The sequence below is a fragment of the Stegodyphus dumicola genome, chromosome X2, assembly GCF_044657685.1.
Source record: "Stegodyphus dumicola isolate Sdum_Otavi_A_Nest chromosome X2, ASM4465768v1".
NCBI lineage: Eukaryota > Metazoa > Arthropoda > Arachnida > Araneae > Eresidae > Stegodyphus > Stegodyphus dumicola.
In genome coordinates, this window is record NC_140781.1 from 187636541 (window position 1) to 187663129 (window position 26589).

The 26589-nt window shown below is 32.4% G+C and overlaps 1 protein-coding gene across 1 annotated transcript in view; it reads right to left on the reverse strand.

The window, feature by feature from the left end:
• The window catches only part of LOC118199469 (neuroligin-4, X-linked-like), a 624820-nt gene that overhangs the window by 11663 nt on the left and 586568 nt on the right, over nucleotides 1–26589 (reverse strand). The window contains exons 6-7 of the mRNA XM_085809401.1: nucleotides 23151–23647; nucleotides 17109–17451 (exon numbers count right to left, since the gene is read on the reverse strand). Of these exons, the coding sequence (XP_085665527.1) occupies nucleotides 17158–17451; nucleotides 23151–23647 (791 nt within the window). The 3' untranslated portion in view covers nucleotides 17109–17157. The remainder of the gene's footprint in view (nucleotides 1–17108; nucleotides 17452–23150; nucleotides 23648–26589) is intronic.

Here is a 26589-nt window from a genome sequence, read left to right on the forward strand (position 1 = left end):
AATCACTAAAAATGCAGTCAACAAAATCAGACACTTTATTTCGAATTTATCATTCAGATCGCAATTTTTCTCCCAGAGTGTTTGTCAGTGCTAGAAAAGGTAGCATAATAAAAGCAAATGTATTGTGATACCTTTTCGATTGTGATTTGATCTAAAGCAAATTGTATTGTGATATTTCCCGAAGAAAATTTTTAAAAGCAGCAGGAAGTAAACTATTTGAACGACAAGATTTCTTTCATGGCATGGATTTCATTTGAAGAAATCTTGAGTTATTAATGTTGCTATTATTGACTAATGCTCATTTGTCTGATCTATAGTCAGTGTAAGCCCACGAAACTCCTCGTGGCAAGGATACTCCTGTCGTTGGCAACAGGATTGAGAACATTACAGGTGACAGTGCAATTTAGTTCAATTCCGCCCCCAATTTTGATGGAGAGCACGCCGGAGGAGGAGAGTTCCGAGGTATTCCCACCTTTCTTTCCCTACCACAACCTCTCGAGAGGACTCTCATGCCGCACGGACTCTGTACATTTACAAACATTCGAGATCCCTCCTCCCGGGATTCGAACCCGGGACCTTTGGCACGGCAGTCAGTGACGCTAACCACTATACCGGTTGAGCAACTCATGAGTTATTTATATAAACTTTTAACACTGTGTTCTATTCTGCGTTTCAAGTCTGTGTATTTATTTGGAAGAGTTAATATGTTCATATGAAGCCTAACTCATTTCTTAATGTGTTCAGATTTTCTAATGTATTCGTAGACAGCCTAAATGAAACAATGTGTAAGCATAGTAACTTCTAAAAATTTTAGAACTTTCTAGCTAAGAAAAATTTCAGGAAATCACTGAAAACTTCGAAAATTTTTATAAAATACGCACATGAAACAGCTTTCAAGTGTGATGAAACTGAATTAAAAAAGATACTTAGCTACAAAAATACACTTAAAATGTAGTAAATTTTAACACACGATTACGTAATTTAGGCTACATCTTTAAATCAACTTTTCATGCGTCAAATCTATTCTGAAGATGCTGTTCCGATCTGATTTGGCTTATCTGATTTTATCACAAAGCACGATAGGGTTATCTGCTTAAGAGAAGGGATGACTTCGTTGCAGGCTTTCTAAGGGAAACTGGATTCTATCCACGTTACACTGTAGAGTCACTAAATTTTTTTTAACCCGCAGGAAGGCGCGTGGGGTGTATCATACCCCAATCCTACATAAAAGTGGAATATTCCTAACTTGTGAAACTGAAATTCTGTGCTGCTTTCAGTAGCTGAGTTTTCTTTGCCTGTGTGTTTCAGAAAAAGATTTATCGGTATTTTGTTGGAACTGGGGTATGACACACTCCACGCACCTGCCCGTGTAAGTGTTTTTCTGACTGAATATTTAGTTCAGAAATGTATTTCTAGAGTGTAGCAGTAAATATTTCTTCTCGCAAGTGATTTTAAAGTACTTGACATTAAATTCTTAAAAAAAATTTAACTGCATTATGATAAAAAGAATGAGTCCCTATGAACTGGAAATGCAACGCATGTGAGATTTATTAGAAATATTTGAAAGCGATGAAGATTGCATTTCGGAAACTGAAGATGAAACTAAGAATATTTTCTACAATGTTTTGGTTTCGAAAAAGATAAAACATTAATTCCTGATGTTCCTAAAAAAGGAAAAACTGTTCTTATGCTTTCAACATTATATAACGATCATACTATAGATGATACTATTGGAGAAAATAAAACGTCATGAATTATATGTTTTAATAATATGACTAAATGCTTGAATTACTCGTATATTACATTCAACTGCTAATCCACCAACAAGAAACAGAAGTCTGTTTTTGAAGGACTTAGCATTACAATTAATGAAAAAAAGTATTGAACAAAGATCAGAGATTAATACTTTTCCACGAAATTGACGTACTGCATGCAAAACAGAAAGCAGAAGTTTCGATGAAGAATTAAAACGAATACATGAAATTCGAAACAACTAAGTATGAAAGATGTGTTAAACTTTTTGCTCTCGCGCCAAGGACAGAAGAACGTGAATGCAATGTTTAAAATGTGAAAACATTCTGTGCCAAGAACACATTAATGTATTTCGTTCAAAGTGTGAAGAAATAAAATAAGCATGGTGTATTAGAGATGCAATGAAACTTAGGCATGATGCTTATTATTTTCATTTATCTTAATTTTAACTCTAAGATTATTTCGGAAATTACTTTTTTGAAACCCAATTATTATTCACTTATTTATAATACACGAGAACAAAAAAAACAGTTTTAAAACTAAATAATACTATTTTTATTGTATTTTAAATATTGGGGTATGTGATACCCCACGCGCCCATTCTAGTAACTTTTCTTGGTTTGCCTGTGTGCAAACCAAGAAACGGTTGGTGCGACTTCCGCCGGGTTAATCAAGAGTACATGAAAAATAAAGCATTGCCCTTGCCGGGACTTGAACCTCGACCTCTCGAATACCAACGGTGTATACTACCGTTACACCACGAAGGCATGCAGAAAGGACGGTGAAAATACCTTATATACTCCCCCCTCCTTTAAAAAGCCGACTGAGGGTTATGAGACCCAATGGCCAAATCCTGGCTGTGAAGAATCTTCATCCATCACCTTTTAGATCGGCGACACTGTAGAGTCATCAGGAATTTTGAAACAGGAGACGTGAAAAATGTGCAATGCCTTCCCGGGCTTCGAAGCTGGACCTTTCGAATGCGTTACAACTGAGTGCGTTACAGATAGACCACAAAGGCATGCAAAAAGGAGGGATAAAATACCTTATAACACTTAAGGAAAATAGAAAAACGCCCATGCAGTCACCCCGTACACCTTAAATCGAGCGCGGGTAAAACTACCTGTGTTCAGCTACTTTTCCGCTCGGCCCCTGGAGGGCTGATAATAGTTTAAATAGAAATGATTACGCACACAGCAGCTTGTACTGATATTACATCAAAACGTTTTCAAGGATGTGAGAAGTTTCTTAGGAATATAAATATTTAATATCAGGTACTATAAAATATATCAATTTACAGTTACTATTGTACATGTTCTTATAAAAAATATAATGAGCAACTTGTTTACCAAAAACTAAATGAAAACTGTGCGATGCATTTTCATTTCTTGCAGATAAAAAAATAATTCTGCCATTATTAAATAAGCCTTGCACATTTTCTCTTTCTATATCGATTTCTTCTGTGACATTTAATCCGAAGCTGTTCAAATTAATTTTCATTTAGCATCTCAAAATACGAAAAAAAATACGGAGAAAATCAAAGCAAATATGATTTTAACAGCTGAAATGAAATTCTTCTTTAACACTGTTTGATAATAACGCAAGTAACGGAACACTGAAATGGGGGGGGGAGGAAATTTTCATTTCAAGACCGAATGGAATTGAAATAAATAAGATTTTTCCTAACACTACAATTCATCGCTTTTGATAGCTGGTAAATAGAAGGTTTTGAAAGTTTTGGCGAAACCAAACTAATTGTATTCCTTTGTTGAAACTTAATTTTCAAAGCTGTCGTTTTGTTTTTTCTGCATTTGTTTTTCATTTGCCTTTGAAGAATGTGTCACTAAACTGGATACAAGCTGCTTGGCATTCCTAGATTTTTTCCTCTTTTATTTTCATTAGTTTAGAAATTAAAATAGCTCTACATTTTCTTTTAGTTTTCCTTACATTAGGAATAATCTTTATTTGCAGACATCTAGATATAATGTTTAATAATAAAATATATTCTTTATTTCAAGTCATCACTTACGAATGTTTACAAATTCTCAATATTTTGCAGAATTTATTGTTTATCGACACTTTTAAAATCAGCACGTCGATATTAAACATGCAGATAATCAGCATTTTAATAATGCTTTTATACACTATTAAAAGTTTTTTAATTTAAATGTTGGGAATGGTTTACAGCTATACATTCATTTCACGGAAAATCTGATATATTATTGTTCTGTTATACTACAGTATACTTAAGCCTAGTTGCTTTTTTCATTTGATACAGGGCTAGATGTAAATCTTCAGATACTGTAACGTGGTACTATTAAGTTATTTTGCCTTTAGAGATAAAGAAATATAAGACGCTTTCATGAAAATAAAACAAGTTTTTGTAACTTTTCAGTAAACAACAGTTAATAAAAAAATCTGGTCACGTTATAATTTTTATAATAAAATTAAGCTAAAAATAGCAAATACTTAAGTATATAACGTATAGCTTGTATGTATGTAATATATTTTATTTTTGTTTTATGTTAGTCAAATATCGATAATCGGACTGGATATATCGTAGCTCAATAGAAACTAGTCCTTTTAGATATTTTTTGCTTCAATTTGTTATTGGAAGAAACATCGACTTCTGGAAGGAAAAAAAAACTGTAGACGAAATGAAGGTGTTATTGTTAGAAACACACACATAGAAAAAGTTGATTAATTTGAAGGCTCCCAAATACATTCAAAATCTTTTTTTTAATCTGTCTCTTATGAGAATATCCTATCTGATAAGCACTTTTTTTCCTCTGAATAAAAAATGAGCATGCCACATTGATGTACAAGGTATTTTAAGAACAACTTTAACATTGTGTCAAAGGTAAAATTGATTTTGCTTTACAATGTATAAAAAATAAGCCTTCTTTCTGCATAATTAAGAAATAAATGATGCAAAATTTCTAGAAAAACTATCAAATATTTTTTATTAATGAGACTTACCACATAAATAATTTTAATGACCTTTTATTGAGAACATTTATCAACTACGTTTAACGCTAAAGATTAGCAAAAAAAGCTTCTTCCAACACATATAGTTGATGGAAGAATAAAACCTTGAAAATTGCTTATTACGCCATTTAAATTTGCCTTTCAGAAATTCTTTCTAGACACTTGAAAGCATAGTAAAAAAAATCTTATGGTATTATACCTCAAAATATTTATGATTAAAGAAAAACATTCCCTGATATTATCAAAGGCTTAGTTACTTTTCCATAGAGATGAAAATTTATGAAATATTTCTGTAAACACTCTTAATAAGCATTAATATTAAAAATAGAATATATATATATATATATATCTTTAGATAAATTGTTATTGGCTTCCAAAATTACAGATAAAATTGTGTGCTACATTTTTAACGTAAAGTTTTAAAAATTAAAGCAGATTATTTACAAATGTTCATGTGCTCACCATTTAAAAGTGCACTCATTCTTTTATTACACTAATTTAATATATTTACTTCCCAATAAGCACGAAAATTACAAGTCATTCTTCCTCTACTCTCAGCTTAAGCCAACACGTGCTCTTAGTGGTATCGAACCCAAAGTTATTGGATCACGTAAAGGATTAACATACTCTTTTTTCTCAGATGCGAAATGATGCAGTCCGACTTCAGATTGTTACTGCAGGCTTATTTGGCATTAAATTACCAGGAACGGGAGGATATGGCAGTGATGCTTTGCTGATGGGGAAACATCGTAATAAATGAACGTGCCTAGAAATAAGTACGAGAAAATAGGAGTATGATTGACAAATGCTATCGTAAGAAAGTTCTTGAATATCATTTCTTTTCTTAGGTGACAATATAACACCTCATCATAAAGGAATTATACAGATACTTCTGGAGACCAACGATGTTAATCGTATCGACTAGCCAGCATGCCTTAACATATTAGCCCCATCGACAACCCTGGAAAACAAACTGAAATGCTGAAAATAAAAACTGCATCGCAGATTGTAGAGCACACTGTCGTTTTGGTTTCTCAGCGCACAGAAATAATTTAGATTATTTATCAATAACCGCGTAAAGAGTGATATAAATATTTTGTCAATCATTAGACACATTATATTCGTTTTCCAAGCCTGTTCACCTGAAGTTTTGTAATTTTTGAAAATACTTCTTGAAATCAATTTTGTGGAATATAATTTCAAACAGCGTTTATGTAAGCAGTAATCGTAGAACCTTATAAGGTATTTTCTCTCTCCGTTCCGCATGCCTTCGTGCTGGTACTGGATACATCATCGGGGCGTATTCGAGAGGTCCAGAGGGCATTGCTCATTTTTCACGTCTCTAGTATGATAAAAACCCTAATGACGCTACAAGTGGTGCACGAACTAAAAGGTGGTGGGCAATAATACGTCAATTAAATTAATAAGTATTTATAAAATAATTTAATTTCCAAGGATTTGCAAAAAAATAGCAAATTTAAAAACAACAGCATTTATGATTTAAACGATTTAAGAGAGCTTTTAAAGAGCACTGTTTGGATCTTTGATATCGATAATTATTAATAGACAAAGCAGACAATTGACTGTAGCTGGAAATATGCAACCGAAAATTCGTAACTAAAAGTTTCATATAAAAAATAAACTTTAAACGGTTTTAAGTTCAAATGCGGAAAATTCTTTTCTTAGAGTCACTCTTAATTAAAAAACGAATTAAGTCTTTCAAGATCACTTTGTGCAATTTCCAAACGGAAAGTGCAAAAATAGAAGTCAGCCTAACTTTTGATGTTACAGTTAATAAAACTAAACATTGGTTATATTCAGCTATGAAACTGTTTTTGTTCCAAAGTAAAATGAAGAAGTATTGAAATTCACGAATAAAACAGAAAGACTATTAAAAAATAATTAACTGTGAAATTAACCCACTGAACATTAATGCTCAGTAACTTCACAGTACATTTAAATTGTCTTATGTGCAGCTAACGTATGACACCCTTATACTGTTACAAGGAATATATCACTTGAATTTTTAGTCTCAGTTTATGTTGCTAGCTTCAAAAACAGCCGCAAAATATGAGTCATGTATCAAATGCATTTTCCGGCTGGGACTCGAACCAATATTCTATGAGTTTAGCTACCCAAATACTATTGTAATGTTATAATAATTTGGCGCGTATTGTGTTAAAATTGTGTGAAAATTATATATGTGAAAATTGTGATAATCATTATTGAGAGTCTGGAAATTTGAAATTGCAATTTTCTGTTCTATTTAATTTTTTACTTGCGTTTAATGAATTTCTTCAAATTTAAGGATACAATTTTAACTCAAGTTATATCCAGAAGTGATCAAGGCAGACATTTTAATCTTGTCTTTAGACACTGCTCTATTCTTCAACTGAAATAGAAAATTTTAGAATTACATTTTATAACAGAAAATTGCTTAATCCTTTTGCTATGATTTTACCGCGTATTTAAATTCAAATTACTACGTTGAAGCCTAGTGCATAATTCTTTAACTTCGTGAGGTAGAATTAATTTTTTTCATCCAATGATTTACTGCAAAATATCAGCGTTGTATTTGCTTTGATGGTTTTTTTATGTATAATCTTGTTTCCTTCTATATTGTAATTTAATAGAATTTCTTTCTACAAAAAAGATTCAAAATTGAAATAAAGAATCTTTTAATTTACTTGCTTGCTTTCATTTTACATTTTATTTTATTTTACCTCCTGTCTCTTGTTTTCCTAATCGCTCGCTATGAGACTGTTTAATTTTAAATCATATATTTAAAAGAAAGAAACGTAGAAATTAAAATGAAAAATCCCAGTTATATGCACGTAAAATAATTTTACTAAATGTCAGAGTGGAAATACAATTTTTAATTGAAACGCTCTGTTTAGGGAGAGTTCTTAAATGCATTTAATTTATTTTTGAGTGAAATGTCAGATTTGTCGCCGAAAACAGGGATATGAAAATGTAGTTTTAGATTGTAGAACTTAAGTTTATATTTTAATCTTGTAATTATTATATGCTTATTTCTTCATATAAGAACTCTTCATCAGCTAAAAGTATGATAACTTAGTGCATGTGCATGACTATATAGCTATACCTATCTATCTATCTGTCTCTCTCTCTCTATATATATACACTATTTATTATTAATTAAGTAAAAATCACAAAAATGACGGTTACTCAAAAGGATGCACGTACAGTTTAATGAAACTGACCCACAGTATGCAACACATAGTGAGGTATAAATAAGATGAAAACAAATTACCAGACAATTAAAAATGGTATTATAGAGAATTACCATATGTATAAAATGAACAAATCGGATGCGTCAGTTTAGATATAGGGAAAATTGCTTTCAATATGGAGTATGAGCCTTCCTAAAAGCAATACAACAGTTACAGTGGTGTACGATGCTGTCAATAATGCGGTCTATAATTCCGTAGGAAGTGAGAAATATTGGTCTTGCAAACCAGTTGTAAGATTGGCAAGAGTCGAATAAGGGGATTGAGAGCAGCTACACGTCTTCCTAAAGTATCTCAAACATGGATAGGATTCAGGTCCGGTGATCGAACTGACCACTCCATTGGCTGAATTGTTTGCTGCTGAAGATAATCATCCACGATGCGACCTATGTGCAGTCTAGCGTTGTCGTCCTGTATCAGAATATTATCATCGATTGCCCCGGAAAAAGTGCGCACATAAGTATCAAGGATCTCATTTCTACAGGCTTCAGCATTCATGGAAGGACATGGAGGTATGTGCATCCACACAAAGAGATACCACCCCAAACACAGACTCTGCCTCCTCCATATGCATCGCTTTCACGGAATTTTGTTGGATGATAAAAGGTTCCAGGTTCTCTCCAAATCAAAACGACTACTATCGGTTTGGAGGCTAAACTCGGACTCGTTCGTAAAGAGAAGTGTCCACCATTGATCAACTGTCCAGTAGACATGCTGACGTGCCCAACTCGAACGTTCCTTTCTATGACGTGACGTCAGCGGCACTCAAATGGTCGGTCACCACCTTCGTGAAGCTTTCGACGCGCGGTTTACGTCGACATTAACCTTCCAGTGGCTTCAGGAAGGGAGGATCTTTGGGTCGGAGTGTAAGTTCTATTTCTTCATGCGCATGACAACAAATATCGGTCATCAGCGCTCGTCATAGCGGTTGCCCATTCTTGGCTGAACCTCCTGGTTCTCAGGTCTGTGGTTAGAAATGGTTTCTAAAGTCTATGAACCACAAAAGGACTCACATTTTGACATCTGGCCACTTCTGTCTGACTTGTCATGTCTCTAATCATCCAGTAGCTCTCCATCGCAGTTCTTTGGGTAACTGATGCCTGGATTTCATGTTTACGAATTGGCTATCCAGATTTCTTAGCTCGGTATCACAGCGAAATTTGCAGGCTTGCTCTCAAACATGCAGTTTTATGCCCGTCGTAAATTACATAGTCCGATTGCAGCTCCGTTAATTTGCATAGCGCAGTTTTTCCCAGCTATTCGGTTTTGGATAGCATATTCAAATTTCATATGGATTGGCTTATTTTTGAACGAGTTATCTCTATACTTGTGATTTTTCCTTAACTTTTGGAAACAAGTGCAACAATGAATAGGGTCTAAAAATCACTATAAAACTGAAAAAATAATTATAAGTTAAGCCGCTTAAGATTAAAACAAAATTTTACTAAAGAAAAATTTATCTAAATTAATGATTATACTATGCTGGAAAATTTATAAACAACTTAACTTGCAAATTCATTAATAACGTGAAAATGAAAACTTTTTAAAGAGGTTTTCATGTAACATTTAATCATTCAGTTTAATACTTAGTTTAAAATGTTCAGTTTGTGTCAGAACGGTTTCTTTCTCTTCATTTTCAAACTGAATGTTTTTAAAATTTCCAGGGAAGTATAATTATTATTTTAAAAAAGATTCTTCTTTAGTACAATATATATATATATATATATACAATATATATATTCGGTGCATTTGAATTAGGATACATATATATCCTAATTCAAATGCATGCTTAGGGCAGCAACATCTGGTGGTAATCATGTAAAATAAATAAAAAAATACATTTAATATTCCTCCCGTTTTGAACTGGGAATAAACTACATGCAAATATCAAAAACCAGAAGCACAGTTTAAACTGAGAGAAATGGGAGGAGCCATGCCCAAAACAAAAATGAAATTGAAACTTACATCTTTCAATGTATCGTTATCGTCGGTACAATGAAAGAAGTAAATACAAAAGACACCCTGTTTTTGATTCCTGTTTCATATTAAAATTCAAAATTTAAAAATAACCCTAGAAAATCAATCAAAGTGATCTGTGCCTTTATCAGTCCATTATGAGTCCAATCCATACAGGCCAAAGTAGTGCCAAAAATGCAAAATTAGAGCATTCTGTAGCATAGACAAATTTAAAAAAATTGCGAAATAATGGAAATTTTTTTTATACTTTAACTAGATCGAGTCCCAAAGTAAAACTTCAAAACATAATCTAATACTTGAAAAAACAAAACCATATGCAAATTTTTTTAATCCAAAATTGGAAATTGGAAATTGGAACTTCAGCATGTGTGGATCGATTTCAAAAACATGTATAACAGAACTAATATAACGCGTGCAAAAATAAAAGTAATAAATGAATATTTCGAAAGTTTTAAATTAAAAAAGATACAAGCTGCTGGCTGCACAGTAGCAAAGCCTGAAATACGGTTTTCGAACTTTTTAAACTCAATAAAAATAATTAGAAAAAATTTCTCTTGTAAAAAAAAATGCAGAAGACTAGATATTATGATTTAGATCTTTACTATCATTCCTTTCTTTCCGTTTCCCTGCCAGAATGCAAGTCATGTTTGAAAGTATTTAAGGTGAGATTTTCGAACGCAACGAGTTTCTCTGCTTCCTGAGTCCACGTCACTAGATTTCTGTTAACATAAATTATATTATTCGGCTTTCTGTTATAGCTGCCATCATTTAATTTGCTACTCCGGTGTGAAGTTTGAGGCAACTTTGCGTTAGATCGTTTCTGTAAGCTTTGGTTACTAGACTCAATTTTTAATTTGAATTTGATTGTTACTTTAAGTTACATCGCCAACAAATAGTAATTGATTCGTAAGCACCAGACATGCAGTTTATGTTCAAGTTTTCATTTACTAAAAAGGTCAACTGTTTTTAAACCTAAATCTGCTAGGATTTCGAACTTAGATTATGCTATCAAAGTGTATCAAACTCTGTAAGTTCAACGAAAGGAAAAACTTTAGTGCTTAGTTTAGCAAATTGAAAATGTTGCAGAATAAAAGACCGCAAATGTGAAGTATTAATTAGCTTCAGTTCAACGAATAAAATAGATTTTAGTGCTTAGTTCACGAAATTGAATAAACTGTAGTATTAATGGCAAAATAATAATTGTTTTAAAGGCAATGCATTGGCCAAAAATTGGTCTATTTTTTGGAAACAACAACAAAAAAAAAAAAAAAAAAAAAAAAAAAAGGAGGAACAGGAAAAAAAATCTAAAGAACAAAAAAATGAAAAAATTCAAAATTATCATGTTGTAAGGGCGGTATCTAGCAAATTGTGAACAGGTCTGGCAAATTGTGAACAGGTTTACAGGTGTGAGTAAACTTAGAGAATGTTAAACAGGGATTTGGAAAAATGTCATAAATAACACCTAACCTAAAAGAGAATATAGGCAGAAAAAAGAAAGAAGTCAAATGTTACAGAACACAAAACTCACTCAAGCGAGACTTCGAAGCTGAAAAAGGCTCACTTTGTTAATAAAGGGAATAAGAAACTGTTAGACGGTCTAACGGAAATTAAAACCAATGTTAGAGTTTTGACAAGAGTGCGTTATTCAATTGTGTTAAGAACATCTAAAATATTCTACCATAATGGGTTAGGTATAGTATATTGTGAAAAACAGCAGTTTGGTGGTGAAAACAATTTTTAGTTTGTAATTTAGCTAGCTATTTTTTGATGAAATTGCGTGGAATTTTATTATTTTAATTAACAAACTTTTGTAAAATCATTGCTGTTATTACAAATATTTTTTTTATTTTTCTGCTTGATTAATAATAGCATTAGCAAAAATTATTCTGGAGTTATTAGAATTAAATCTGATTAGTATAATTGTTTTGAAAGTGAAAAGTTTCTTTTTATCAAATAGAGTAATATCGTTGAGAATTTCATTTGTAGGTCAAGTTAATCTGCTGTCTTCTTTGTTAGTTTTATTGAGTCGTTTAAGTTAGATATCTTGTTTCTCAATTTCATTGTAATTATTAATGGCATTAATGCCATCAGTGTACCTGTAGATAAATTAAAAAATACTGGTTTTAATGGTAATTGTTATTAAATTTATATTCTATAACGAAGAAGAACAGCTTGAGGATGGCAGTAGGATAATTGGTTCCCACAGGAATACCATGAATTTGGAGAAAAAGTTTATTTTGATGTTTAATAAAATTGTGAAAAAGTGTACCATTAAGATAAGGGTCCCATTTATGGAAATTAATTAAGTTTCTAATGCTAGAAAATAGGTAATAAAGCTCAATTAAACGATTTCAGATTTCATTGAGTTGCACTGTGATGTTCAAATTCTCAACATCACAGCTGTTATTATTGTAAATCTGTTGTCTGTTAATAATTGTAATGTATGTTTGAAGATGATTGCAGAAGAGAGAGCTGCATGTAAGGCGATTCTCTGTTTTCATTCTTACATATGGATTGTTTAAATAGGAGTTCAAAGAAGGAAGGTGAATTTAACAGCTTTTAGCTGATCTGAAGTCACTTTGTATAATTCTTATTTAATCGGAAGCATTCTTTTAACCTTTATCTGGTATGAATTTGATTTGAATTTCGAAAACTGCAAGATCGTTTTATTTCACAAAAACTCGACAAAATAAAATATGTGTTTTAATATTAGCATATTTTACTTGTAATGATGTTCAGAGCTTATTGTGATGAATAAAGAGAAAAAAATTAGTACTGCAATTCATCCATTAATTACTGTTGTTGTTAAATGAAATATGCAAATAAGCATAGTTATTGTGCGTACCCGTCTATTCAATCTCAAAGAACTTTTGTTTGTAAGACACGAGGCTGTCATTGAACACAAAAGCTCTTCTATTTGTGCCTTGATTCCTCTTAGAGCATTTACCCTTTAGCTCTGTAGCCTTCTTTGGAACAAAACCACAAAGAAATGCTTCTGACATTGCCGTCTAGTCTGTGGCTCACTGTTCACTCTCTTCGAAAACTATTTGATCTCAGTGGCATTCTGCCAGAAAATTGCACATGGTCATTAGTGTCCGGTCCGCTTACATTACTGAAATTAATTACAGCGATGCGAAATTCTTGTCTTAGGGAAATGAATTAAATGAAGGTTGCATCATATTTTCTAATATTTTTAAATGCTTTGAGGAGAGCGGTATTACGTTTGCGGTAGGCAGAGAGTAAATGTTTTCAATTGTGGAAAAAACAAATATCGGTGCATCTTTTATATCATCAAGTACACGTGAGACTACAACGCAGAAAATATATAGTGGAAAGAATTATAAATTCAAGTCTTAAATTAGCAGAAGAGTAAAAAAGTTTAAAACATTTCTGTAAAATTAAAAAATAAATTTAAGAAATATACATGTGGATTTTAGGCAAGAGGAGTGTTTCTTTTATCGCTGAAGTGCTTCGGTGACATAAATTGAAACATTATCAAATTAAAAAAAAAATAAAATCAACATTATTTCTAAGAAGTATCTCTTGAATTATTTAATTAGAGAACCGTAAATAAAATCTGTAATTTTACATGTTAATGTGAAACATCGAATACACTGAAAGAAGCATTGAAACTTTCAACTTAAAAATAATGGAATAAAATATAAAGCTGGTTTTAGTAATATCACATCTAGCAATTTATAGTAAATTTAAAAATGAGAAATTTCTTATGCTTAAATACATCTTATTAGGCACAACTAAGTTAACCAAAATAATGTTTCAATTTCTCGAAAACACATTTGAATATTGCCTGATTAATTTCGCTTTTTAGTAACAACTCCTATCCAGCAAAATACATGAAAATAATGGAAATATTAAATATGAATTATTATTAACTTTACATTATTAAAACATCTCCAAATGATTAAAATAATGTTTTTATAAAACGGTTTTATGATAAAAATTGGGCTAGTCAAGGATTAAAATTTATACAAATATTTATATTTAATAAGAAAGAGTCCTTATAAAATGGATATTTGATTTTAATTATTAAAGAATTATATTATAAGGTAAATAGTCTTTATTTAGGTATGAAATATCCTAATTATTAATCAGAAGCTTATCTTGAGTTTCGTGTTTTCTATTCTTTATCAGGTATATTACTAATCCCAGGGACCCAACACTGACATTTAACATGAAGATTTTTCTGTTAACTTAGGAAACATATGTACCTTAGTGCTGTCACCATTATCAGGAAAAATATCGAGCATATTTTGTCTCAAAATGAAATTATCAAAATAATAAATAAATAATATTATTAATACAATTATTAATGATAAAAATATTAATGATAAAAATATTAATGATTTCTATGAATAATTTAACATATATTTCAAAAATATTCACAAGAGGTGTAGTACCATTCATGTGTCGGTAGGATCCATCTACGCCCGTCACGCAAAAAAATTTTATTTTACCAGCGAAAATGAAAGCTGAAACCGATTTTACAAAATGTGATTTGAAATATTTCAATTCTAAATGGGATTTTAAAAAGATATTCTTTTCTTAAAAACACTGTGATGAAATACAGAGTACTATATAACATATTTCTCCCACCTTCCTAGCATGCCTTCGTGATGTGGTGGTCTGCAAGCTGGGCGCGTATTCCAGAGGTCCATGGTTCGATTCCCGGGAAAGGCGTTGCTCATTTTTTCAATCTCTCTTGCTTAAAAAAAATCCTAATGTCTCTACAGTGACGCCTGAACTAAAAGTGTGGTGGATGATGATTCTCCACACCCAGGATTTGGCGATTGCATCCCCTAAAATCCCCAGTCTCCCTTTAAAAGGTCGAGTATATAAGGTATTTCTCTCGCCTTCCTAGCGTGCCTTCGTGGTGTAGTGGTTCTGCACAATGGGGCGGTATTCCAGAGGTCCGTGGATGGATTCCCAGCGAAGGCGTTGCTCATTTTCCAATCTCCCTTGCTTCAAAATAATCCTAATGTCTCTACAACTAAATTATTACCATATTCGAATTAGTATCATCTAAATCTATGCAGTCCTTAAGTTCTCTACAAGCAAGTAATGTAAATTATAAACTATAAATTACAAAATTAAAAAAAATAATTGCATGAAAAATAATGTACGATTTAATGAATCAGCTGCAAGATGGTAAATTTTAATATTTGTTTGTCACGTTTAGAGTGTTATTATTTATTAGGAATTCACAGTTTTTTTGTTTAAAACATATCCAATTAGGCTACATACCTCAAATATATATACATTATTATTTATTAGGAATTCACGGTTTTTTTGGTTAAAACATATCCAATTAGGCTCCATACCTCAAAATATATATACATGGTTTTGAGGATAAAAAGAGACACTTTAACTTCAGCATGATGAAAAAAAATTATCATATAACCTCAAATTTATACTTGCCGCTCCGGAACTATGGCTCATCTGCGGCTTAAGGATGAAGTCTCTGAACAGTGGCAGTTCGACCTGTATTCTATTACAGGCGAACAAGCTGGTTGCATATGTGTTTCGTGGTTTTACCCATATGCAACATCGATAATAGCAAGTTTTCCTTAGAAAGTCACCCACGAAAACATCTCTTCCCATTAGGCAAATGCCCTAGCATACTTTGCTATAATGAGATAAACCAAACCAAAACGAAGCTATCACCCTGAACATAGGAAGTAATTTCTTTTTTTACCCCTTAATGAGCCGCCCAACCAGGAAAATGGTTAGGGATTGACTGCCGTACCGAATGGCCGATTTATAAAATGTAATTATGTGAATTGATTCATGTGATTATGTGAATATTCAAATGTGAAATGTTTGTAAATTAAAAAAAAATTATAGTGCCAGCGCGACATGGGGGCGCTCTAAATATGCGGCGAGCCGAAAGTCCTCTCGACAGGTTGATGGTAAAGGAAGAGAGGTGGGAAAACCTCGGACCAGTTTTCCCGTGAGTCCTTTACTTCAGAATTGTGTGCGGAAATGGACTAAAGTCGGGCTGTCAACTATATGGTGCTCAAGGCTTATGCCAACGACAGGCACATTTGACTCCTTGCCACGATGAATGTAATGGGCTTGTGCTGACCATTGTTAGGCGAGTGAAGTTGGTAACAACAACGACAGCCCACGAATGAAGCTGTTGAAGACTGTTTTTAATATCCCCTAATTAGCAGTGAGCTTTTACCTAACGAACTGGGATGTTGATGAATCGTATTTATTTCCCGTTGAACCACCCAATAATAGATATTAGATCTGTGATAAGAAGATTGAAGAGAAATGAATCACGCTATATTTTCCGATGTGTATAGTATAAAATGTTTGACAACTACATAGACGCTTTATAATTCAAGGACACATTTCTATGTTTACTATATGTAGGCTTCATTAGCGGTCTCCATGACAGAGAGCTACAAATTTCAGTGAACGCATTATGTATGCATTTTATATTAAATTATTCTCGATATGTTCGATGTTGTTAAGATTTTCTATATACATAACTTGATGACATTCAAAATAGATATCCTTAAATTAGAATGGCCTCTTAAAATAACACTTTTCTGTTCTCCTGGTGTATACGAGCCAGTCTCCTTTAGAAACTTCCTCCACGAATGCATCCCTCCCCTTACGCAGATAGCCCTCAAGGCTTTGCCGTAATCTCATAAAAACTAAAAAAAAAAAAAAAAAAAAAAAAAAAAAAAAAAAAACCCACCTTCAGCTTACCTAACCTTTCAAAAGCCATTGATTTCATTCTGGTTTCTTGTTGGGAAGATAAAAATATTATCTTAAGCCTGTACAGTTTAAGACCAGATTTATAATATATGATGATATATTTATGACAGATAATTTAGACAGATATTTACTTTTTACATGATAATATATTTATGATAGGTATTAACTTTATAGTTTTATTGAAGCTAAGAGCGTTTTCGAACTTACTTTAAACAATGACATCTTAAATACGAGATTCTGCTTTCGTTAAATTTTAAAAAGTAAAGTAAAAGCTCAAAGAAACATGCAGCCGGACGTGCCGGTTAAAACGGAGCTAAAGTTCCGAATCCAATTAGAATAATTATTTTTCAGTTTTATTAATTTGTGAGAGAAGAATAAATTCCCAAGACTTACTTTGTTACTTCCACAAGTAGAACGATACATGACTATCACAAACGCCACTTTACAGCTTAATTTCTTGATGATTATGAGATTGATGAACTTGGGAAAACTGTATCCGGTTGTTTAATGGCTTGCTCCCATCTGGATTGAGCAGAGGCTGCGCTAAGTTTGGCTTTTGGTGGATTTGCGGCGGAGTGGGTACCATGCAAGGCTTAGGTGGAACTTTCTGCGTATGAAGAGCCATTTCCTGCTGTTGTTGCAAAGTTTGGCATACTGGAGACGGAGGCGGGGCCCTTAAGGAAAGAGGCTTCATTTGGGGGACTGAAGAAGACATCTGGGAGTCCACCGATCCTTCCTGAGGAGAGAAATTGTAATTATTTGCCATTTTCTTAAAATATAAGTATTTTATGCCATATCTTATTCACGGAATTATGAACTGACATTAGCATGATCTTCTATGCAAAGATAAATATCAGAAAGTGCTAATATATTTACTGTTATATGGGTCATTCACAATTTTAATGCTTAATCATTTTATGTACTAAACACTGTTAGTTATAAGTACTAATATAAATGCTTTTCAATTAAATATTTCTTCAAGCTTTCTAGATGCATACAGATTTTTTCCCATTGGCGGGCACTTAGCCAACTTAAAGTCTGGAAGTTATGGCGACTTTACTGTGGAAGCACCTTATAAGTGGGCTCCCATTACCTCCTAGGAAGGGACGGGCAACTACAGCCATGTCTGCTTCGGGATTCGAACCCGAGCCCTTTGGTATCGCAGTAATCTCCTCTAGCCATTATACCGCCTGGGAATTGCATACATAAATTATTAGCTGCATACAAATACATATATAAAATAATTAGCATAAACGGTATCAGTGTAATGATAAAAAATATTTTAAAGATACTTTTCATAATGAGTTACATCTTAGACGCGTCATCTCTAACTAACAAATTTAATAAGTTATTATGAAATTGTCATTCATTTTGTAACGATGTTCGTAGGTTCAACAAAACTTTCCGTGCTACCTTCCCCAACAAAAAAAAAAAAAAAAAAAAAAAAAAAAAAAAAACGTAAAATAGCATTAAACTACAGAAATTTGTTACCTGTACACATGTTATGTAGTCTCAATATATGCTTCAGTTTCTCTTGTCACTCTAATTATTAGAAAGGTTAATACAATAATCTTCTTTAGCATAAGATTGATATAAAATTTTGTAAATTTTGCAGAGAAAGTGACATCATTGCAAATTTTAGAACTGAAAATTTTGTCATCCATCAAACAAAATATTGGCTTATAATTACAGAAATTTCATACTGATGAACTTTGCATCGAGAAAGATAACAAAAAATATAACTTGAGACATTCGTTAAAATAACTACCATCAACTACAGAAAAGATGGAATCAGACTTCGGTAATGTCTTTACAAAGCGTGTTTTATTACCAGTAGCTAAAGAACGTGAGACGAAAAGAAGCTAGTGAATAATTCAAATTTGTAAAGTGTATCGTTTTAAACAATTATTCGAAATTAGAAAAATACAGAATTCAATAAACCAGAATTTTCAAATAATTGCTTTCAGTAAAACAGAATAGTGTTTGCGATATATTTTTATTCCTAATTTGAAAAGGGGGGGGAATCACATTTCACATGGTAAAATTAATTCAGAATAGCGAAATAATAACCGGAAATCATAAGTTTATAATGTTTAGAGAACATTAAATTTACGTGTTAAGGGTATTTTGCAATGGAAGAAGCAACGCTTCCACGGCTTGTTTTCTCTCTTTTTGTTCCTTTTCTTTATTTTAAATGTACTACATTCATCGTCAGAGAATACGTAATCTAAATGCTACATATGTAACATTTATCTGCCTTTTGAGCTTCAAAACTGAATTAATAAAATAATTTAATGTTTCCTCAGAATTAATTCTCCTATCATTCCTGCTCCAAAAGAGGATTTCGATTTGAATTGAGCCATCTGTGTTTGTATTCCTTCAAAAACCAGTTTAAGTTCTAATTTCAATTATTCTTCTTATTAGAAACAATCATGCAAAGCAGCAAATAAAAATAAATGGTTTAAACTTCTTTTAGAAACCAAGATCTGAAAGAATTGGAGCGTTTGTTTCTTAATCGAAATGAAATCTTAAAATTTTAGTTAAATTTTACAATTCACATATTGTGGGAATAAATTAAACTTCGAAATGAATTTTAAGCAGAATATATTTTATATATGAAATAAGAAATTTGCAATTACAAGGAATTAAAAATGAAGAAATCCAGAACAAAGATTAATTATTCCTCAGCTCTCGCATGCATTTATACTAAAACTCGTCTGAACGCCCTTCTTCCATAGATGCTCACCTCCAAATTTGACAAGTATTTCTAAGAAAATATCATATTCATTACTTAGACAACTTTTCTGGAACTCTAATGACACTATCAATTACGTTCACTAAAGAGGGCCTCATCTGCCAAGATAAATCTCAACACAAATTCTGAGTCTCATGAGAAATTCAATGTTAAATATACTCCGGTTCTCTTCGTTACTAGGGAGAATAATCAAGAACAAGAGTATAGTGACTACTTTGAGACCTGTGCGTTTTATCAATTAGACAATATGTTCTACCTGAAATTTTTGCTCGATAAATGCATCTGCAACTTCATTTGATGGGGTATATGATGTAATACTGCTTAGTACAGGTTTTCAGTTTTGGGTCGTCCATCAAGATAATGCGCAAAGTATTTGATTTCGGGTTTCGTTAAGAAATTCTGTTACCTTGCTCTGTGTGTCAGATGTGAAAACTCTGATGTTAAATTGGTAATCTGTTACCATTTTGGCTTTGTAGTCCGTGAATTCAGAGGTTTCCAAAAGCTTTATGAGCTGTTTCCAGGTGTGGGTGGAGTCTATCATCCTTATATTTGGTAGACAAATCCAGTACTGTCTCTTTGATCGGTAAAGTAATGATCAAATACTGATTCAGTACTGATTAATTAAATAGTATCTTGTTTGACTGTTGCATTTGCAGTGATCAGAGCAGCAGAGTCAAGATTTTCCTAATTAGCTGATGCTGGTTTGTCAGGTGGGACAATTTCTGAAGTTTTCTCTTACGTCCTTGATAATAAATTTGAAAAGCTTTTCTGCTGGTAGGGTCTTGATTTGCCTATGGAAAGATTTATTCCGAGATTTGGAGAAACTTCTACGGTTTTGAATTCTTTGAAATTTCTTGTTCTATTTCTTTATTGGCTGGATTTCCTTAAGTGAAAAACTTTCATCTGGATGGGTAAAGCTATACTTTCTTCGCAAAGAATAGAGTGAAACTACACTTTCATCGCAAAGAATTGAGAATACGTTGTTCATCGGTTTAGTCGGGCTGTGCGGTTCTTTAGCTTGTACTCCCTGAACTTCCATACCTTCAGTATTCTGCACTGGTAAAGAATCTGGAACGGAAATAACGACTGGGGCTTGCTTGTCTATATCTTTTAGCTCAGACAGATCCAGGAGGTTTAGGTCTAGAAACACAGAAAAAAAACTCCGGTTTATCCTCTCTTGAATAATGCTATTTTTTGTAGTATCTTGCGCCGTCCGAAGACAACCGAAAAACATGTTAAGTCAGTAAATTCTCTAGAATTCAGGAATAATCTGCTGAATAAAAGCCATAATCCAAACGGTCGGCAGGAAACAATTCTCAGACAATTATGTGAAGAACTAACAATTTGATTAAGTGAAATTAGTATAAGCAAACATGCAAAAACATGAGAAGCAATTCTTACTCCCAGCGCGCGACGATAAGAAAGCAGAAAAACTCTGTAATGCACATTACTACCCGAAAAGAATCTCTCTAGCGTTATACACTACCGTTTTCTTCTAAAACTGAACTGTTTATTTTATGTGCTATTTACTTTATATTCTTACAAGCATGATGCATGGATTCAAGTAAATAGTATGTTTGATAATTATGCATGCATCAAGTTGTAATATTTTATGTTTTAGTGGCACTTAGCTTTGCGTTAATTTCTGTCCTATATGCCTTGTCTCGTCACATTGTTCACTGATACCAGAGGTTTATACAAATTGTTTGACAATCGGCATAGCTTAAATCTAGGATGTAATCCTAACCAGAATCTCACTGGATTTCATACTGGTCACACTGGATTTCATACTGGAGTATCGCCTTCCAGCTCAAGAAGCCGCTCAGAAAGAAGAAATTTAGAACTATCGAGTAGTTTTGATAGAATCCAGTAAGTGTTACAAGGTTGGAAAGTTACAGAGCTGACCCAATGTGTAAACCGCATCTGCTTGGGCTTCGGTTTTGATAATTGTGTTATAAGGTATTTCTCCTACCTTCCTAGCATACCTTCGTGGTATAATGGTTCTGCACGCTGGGCCGGTGTACCAGAGCTCCGCGGTTCGATTCCTGGCGAAGGCGTGGCTAATTTTTCATGTCTCCCGCTTTTCCAAAATACCTAATGTCTCTATCGTGGCGCCCGAACTAAAAGGGTGCTGGATGATGATTCTCCTCTCCCAGGATTTGGCGATTGGGTATCCTAAAACCCCCATTCGCCCTTTAAAAGGGGGAGTATATAAGGTATTTCTCCTGCCTTCCTAGCATGCCTTTGTGGTGTAACCGTTCTGCACGCTGGTCCGCTATTCCAGGGATCCGCGGTTTGATTTCCGTCAAAGGCGTTGCTAATTTTTCATCTCTCCAGCTTTTCCAATTAACCTAATGTCTCTATAGTGTCTTAGTAATTAAACAGAAACAAAGACAACAAGCCAACCTTTAGACATAAATTCTTAACGTCAGCCACAAGATTTGAGGATAGCCTGTTTCAAGTTGATTTAAGCCTTAGAAATTATACCGTGTCAAATATGTTATTTTACATAAGAATTCATTAGAATATTTGAATACTTTTTCTTTTCTTTCTGAATGCAAAAAAAACCGATCTAGAAATTATATACAGTTAAGGGTATGAATCTGAATGGTATATACATGTAAAAGATGTAATTGTTCGTAGAATATCAGTATAAGTTAAAGCTCTTAACTTATACTGATATTCTACGCAATCACATAGCAACGAATTTGTTAGGTGGGTATCAAAAATTCAATAAGTACATTATTATTATTATTAACCATGGAGCCAGATATATCCAACAGAAATAGAAAAATCATTCAATGAATTTGCTTTTGAAATTAGAATAATGCATTTGGTAAAATGAGAGCTGAAAAAAACTGAAATTTAAAACCCTTTATTATTGCTTATACAACGTTGAATAAATATAGTAATTAGATTCAAACTGTGTCTCAGCGAAACACAATTCTTAAAACTAAGTACGTAAAAAATAAATATTCTTAAACTTTAAATTCAGTTAATTTTATTTATGATAACTGATTGGTATATTCATTTCCTGTAAACAAAGCAAAAACAGTATGAGATTTCCCGAGAATTTTTAACATCAGCATGTAGTTTACAAGAATACAAAATATACATTTTATTAAATTTCTTCCAATTATTTCAATTTTCAATAATGATTAAGATTAATTTAAACACCGATCTACCTTCCTTTTGATTCGTGTCGCAAATACTCGCTTAGATAGTACGGTTATGCCAAAGACACTTGCAAGACAGTCTATTTGAAAAGAATTAGTAATATTTGTAGGAGGGCAAATCGATTTCCCCTTGCTCTTTGAGGTTAGTAAGTGCCGCATTTAGAGTGATTAATTTGCAGTAAAACCAAGTATATCTTGTTTTAGAGTATTTGATGTCTGATAAGTGTAAATTTTTAAGGCAAGTTGTCTGAAATGATACTAGTTATTGCTAAAAGTAGTTGACATTTTAACTTGTAAAGTCCCGTTTTAGTTGTAAGCAGTCAGAAGTGGGCAAATAATATTTGTTAAATTTTAATTCTGCGCTTGTGACGGCAATAACTGGCAGACATTTCGTAAATGACACGGATTAAAACGGACTAATCAGTATAGTTTTAAATTTTCCTATTCTGGTTGGATATAAGAGCATAAATATGAAATCAAATAATCTAAATTTCAAAATCTTACCGCAAAAATTCTTTTCTGAAGGTCTTCTGCCCTGTTTCTGTCTCTTTGATAGTAAATGCCAGCAAATATGAGAATATTCAGAACTAAAAGAGAAGCTCCGACAGCTATTGTAACACTCAGAGCTGCACTGATGCCTCCCTCCTGCATCACAACAGCCAAAGAATCTGACATATTCATCGTTGTTGAGACCTGTGTAAAACTTTCGGTAGAAAGCTCATCATTGGAACTGATTGGAACTACATCTGGCTTGTTTGTTGATCGATTCCAAGAAGTATTGGATGCAGTTGTGGGAGCTAAAGTTTCGAAATCTTCAGGAGATACGGAAAATGCAACTTGTCTAACAGCTCCATCGTATGTCTGAAGGTTATCGTGATCATCTAGGAGGTGATGTTCTGGCGACACGTTAACGGAACTAGTTTCATGAAGCTGGGGAAACAGATGTAACCAGAAGGAGAGACGGTGAGCATGGTAATGATCTCGGACTTTAGGCCTGATTCCTGTAACAGTAAAATAAGCATTAGAAATTAATGAAAGAATGTAGTATTGATAAGTAGTAAAATATAATTTTCGCAGCTGACTTCGGTAAGTTAAATTTTTATTGATGTTGAACAGACTTCTGATGAATTGATAATTTTTAATTTACTTGAATCATGTTTCCCATACCATGTTTTATGTAGCTCTCATTTTATGTCACTCTCATAATTTTTTTTTACGCTTTACACTTAGCTTAGTTCTGAATTAGTAGTTATTTATATGCATTTATATGAAAAACAAACTGACATTATGATTTAATTAGGTTTTGGTTTTAAACTGAAGTTGTTTAAATTTCTAAATTAAAGTTTATTTTAAATTTGATAATTCAAAGCTCATGCAAAAGACTTTTATTTTGATCATTTATCCTATGTATTATATATGTGTAGCATACATTTAATATGTAATCTGTATATTCACTGTCACATGAAACATTCACTGCTTGCACAGTGTGATTATGATTACAGTATGGGTTATCATCCTATTATTTAAAAAAATTAAATTCCCTAAATCATTAACATATTTTTCAAAAAAATATGTTTATTCCCTTTCAACCATGGGAAATTAATTTTTATGGAGAAAGAGAAATATATCTTTCTGCATGATTGTTATAAAAGTGGCAATGAACATTGATTGTAAGCAAATGTTTTGCAACAATAAGTAGTAAATGTAACATAAATGAATAAGTAAGCAAACTGTCATTATGATAGAATTAGCATTTTGTTCTTAAACTAAAGTTGTTTAAAATTCTAAATTTAAACCTATTTTCAATTTGATAATTCAAAGCTTTTGCAAACCATTTCTATTTTGATCCTTTCTTCTCTGTACTATATATGTGTACCATACATTTAATGTGTAATCTGTATATTGATTGTCACATGAAGCATGCACTGTTTCCACAGTGCGATTATGATTACAGTATGGGTTATCTTCCAGCACACTGAGATTTCATACACTTATTATTTTATCCTTTTGCAGCTCTGATAACAGTACTCTGAAATTCTGAAAATAATGTTTGGCAGTGCAGCTCAAAATATTGCTGCAATATCAAATATAATTTTGCACACATTTTTATCTGCCTGTTCGCCTACTATCACTTGCAAATTGTGTTGATGGAGACGCTAAAAGCAATTTGATTTCACAGCGCATGGACTGTAGCTTGATTCATAGAGATAATTTTACATTCAATTGTAAATGTCTTCTTTCAGAAGTTTACCTGTATGACTTTAGCAGGATTTAGTTTCTGCCTGTATATTTTTTATGAGTCTTATGATTTGTGCCAGAATTATTTTACAACTTCGAGAGGGATATTTTAGCTAGCCAGTTTTGTCGACTCTTCAAAGACACTGCCTGTTCTTAGTTTCACATTCAGCTGCTATTTGGTCTCTAGTCTGTCCTCTTACCATTGCACGTGTTGGCAATAATGTATGAATACCAGTTATAAATAAACTGTAGTATTCTGTAGCCATTATGACTATGGGCTGAAAAATTTGAAACATTTTTGAAATACAAGGTAATGATTAAATGCTACATTGTTTCCCACAGCATAAATTTACATTTCTAATCCTGAATATGCAGATACAATTAATCAGAAGGATTCCAAATTTCTATGCTTAGTACTGATTTACACATTTCGTTCAGCTAATATAAGTAGAAAAATTAAATAATTTTAAACATTATTATTGTTACATGAGCAAATTAGCCTCTTTACCTAGTTTCTATAAAAAGGGATTAGATAAAAATCTCATTATGCATCCATTATCCAAACTAGACTCAAGCAAACTTCACATGAGACTATTAAAAATCCTGATAAAGTAATTTAAAAAATGCATTAATCAGCTCAGTTATGCAACAAAAAGCAATTGCAAGCGTAAAATGCTAGCAAATTTTTGAAGTATGAAATAAATGTAATTGCAAATTACGACAACTTTTTCAGCCGAGACGCTTAACGAGTTGTCTTTTCTAAATTAATTTTACGCCATCAAACGTATAATTATACTCTTATTCATCAAATCTGGTGCCTCTTAATCTAAGGAGTACCACTGCGTTTAAACCTAGCTACCGAAATCCCGAGCATTAATTGACAACCCAGAATATTTCTTATATTTATAACTTCATTTATATAACTCGTGATTAATGGAGAATCTAATATAAAACAAACCATCATTTACATAACAAGTTATACTATTAGGACTAACTTTTAACAAAATAAAAATAAATGTTACTGATGCAACTTTTATACAACCGTAAAATGTCAAAATTTTGTATGTGCTGCAAAGAAATATTTTGAAATAACTAAAATAGTAAAATGAATAACCAGAACCATAACTCTGCGTAATTAATATTTTAACATTTATTACACTTTTATTGGTTAATTACTATTACTAAATTTCACATTTTAGAAAAACATTTTCCTGATAGAAGGTGCAAATGTAAGAATATGTAGAAAACACTCTGAGCATGAAAAGTCGTCCTTTTTACATACTGCTATTTTTTTGCATTTTAAAGCTAAAATTAGGCAACGCAAAAACCTTGTGCATGGTGTAGATTCAGTCAAGAGCCATTGAGACGCCAAACACAAGGTTGTTGCTGTTACCTAATTTGTTGTTTTACTTTAGCGTGTTTCTCTTCTGTTTTGGTTCTTAAAGCATATAAACGGAAAAAGAATGTTATGTTTTTTAGTAATATTAGCATTCACTTTCTTAATTCATAAGTGAACATAATAATCTCAAGTCCCCTATGTATCAAAATGAGGAATTAAAATTCCATAAATATCACAAAAACGTTTATTGAAAAATTAGTGAAAACATTGACAAATTCTGACATTTCTGTTTTCATATTCTTCTAAAGGAAAACGTTTTATTATATTTAAAAGTTTTATTATAAAGGAAAAAGCTTTTTTATTGAT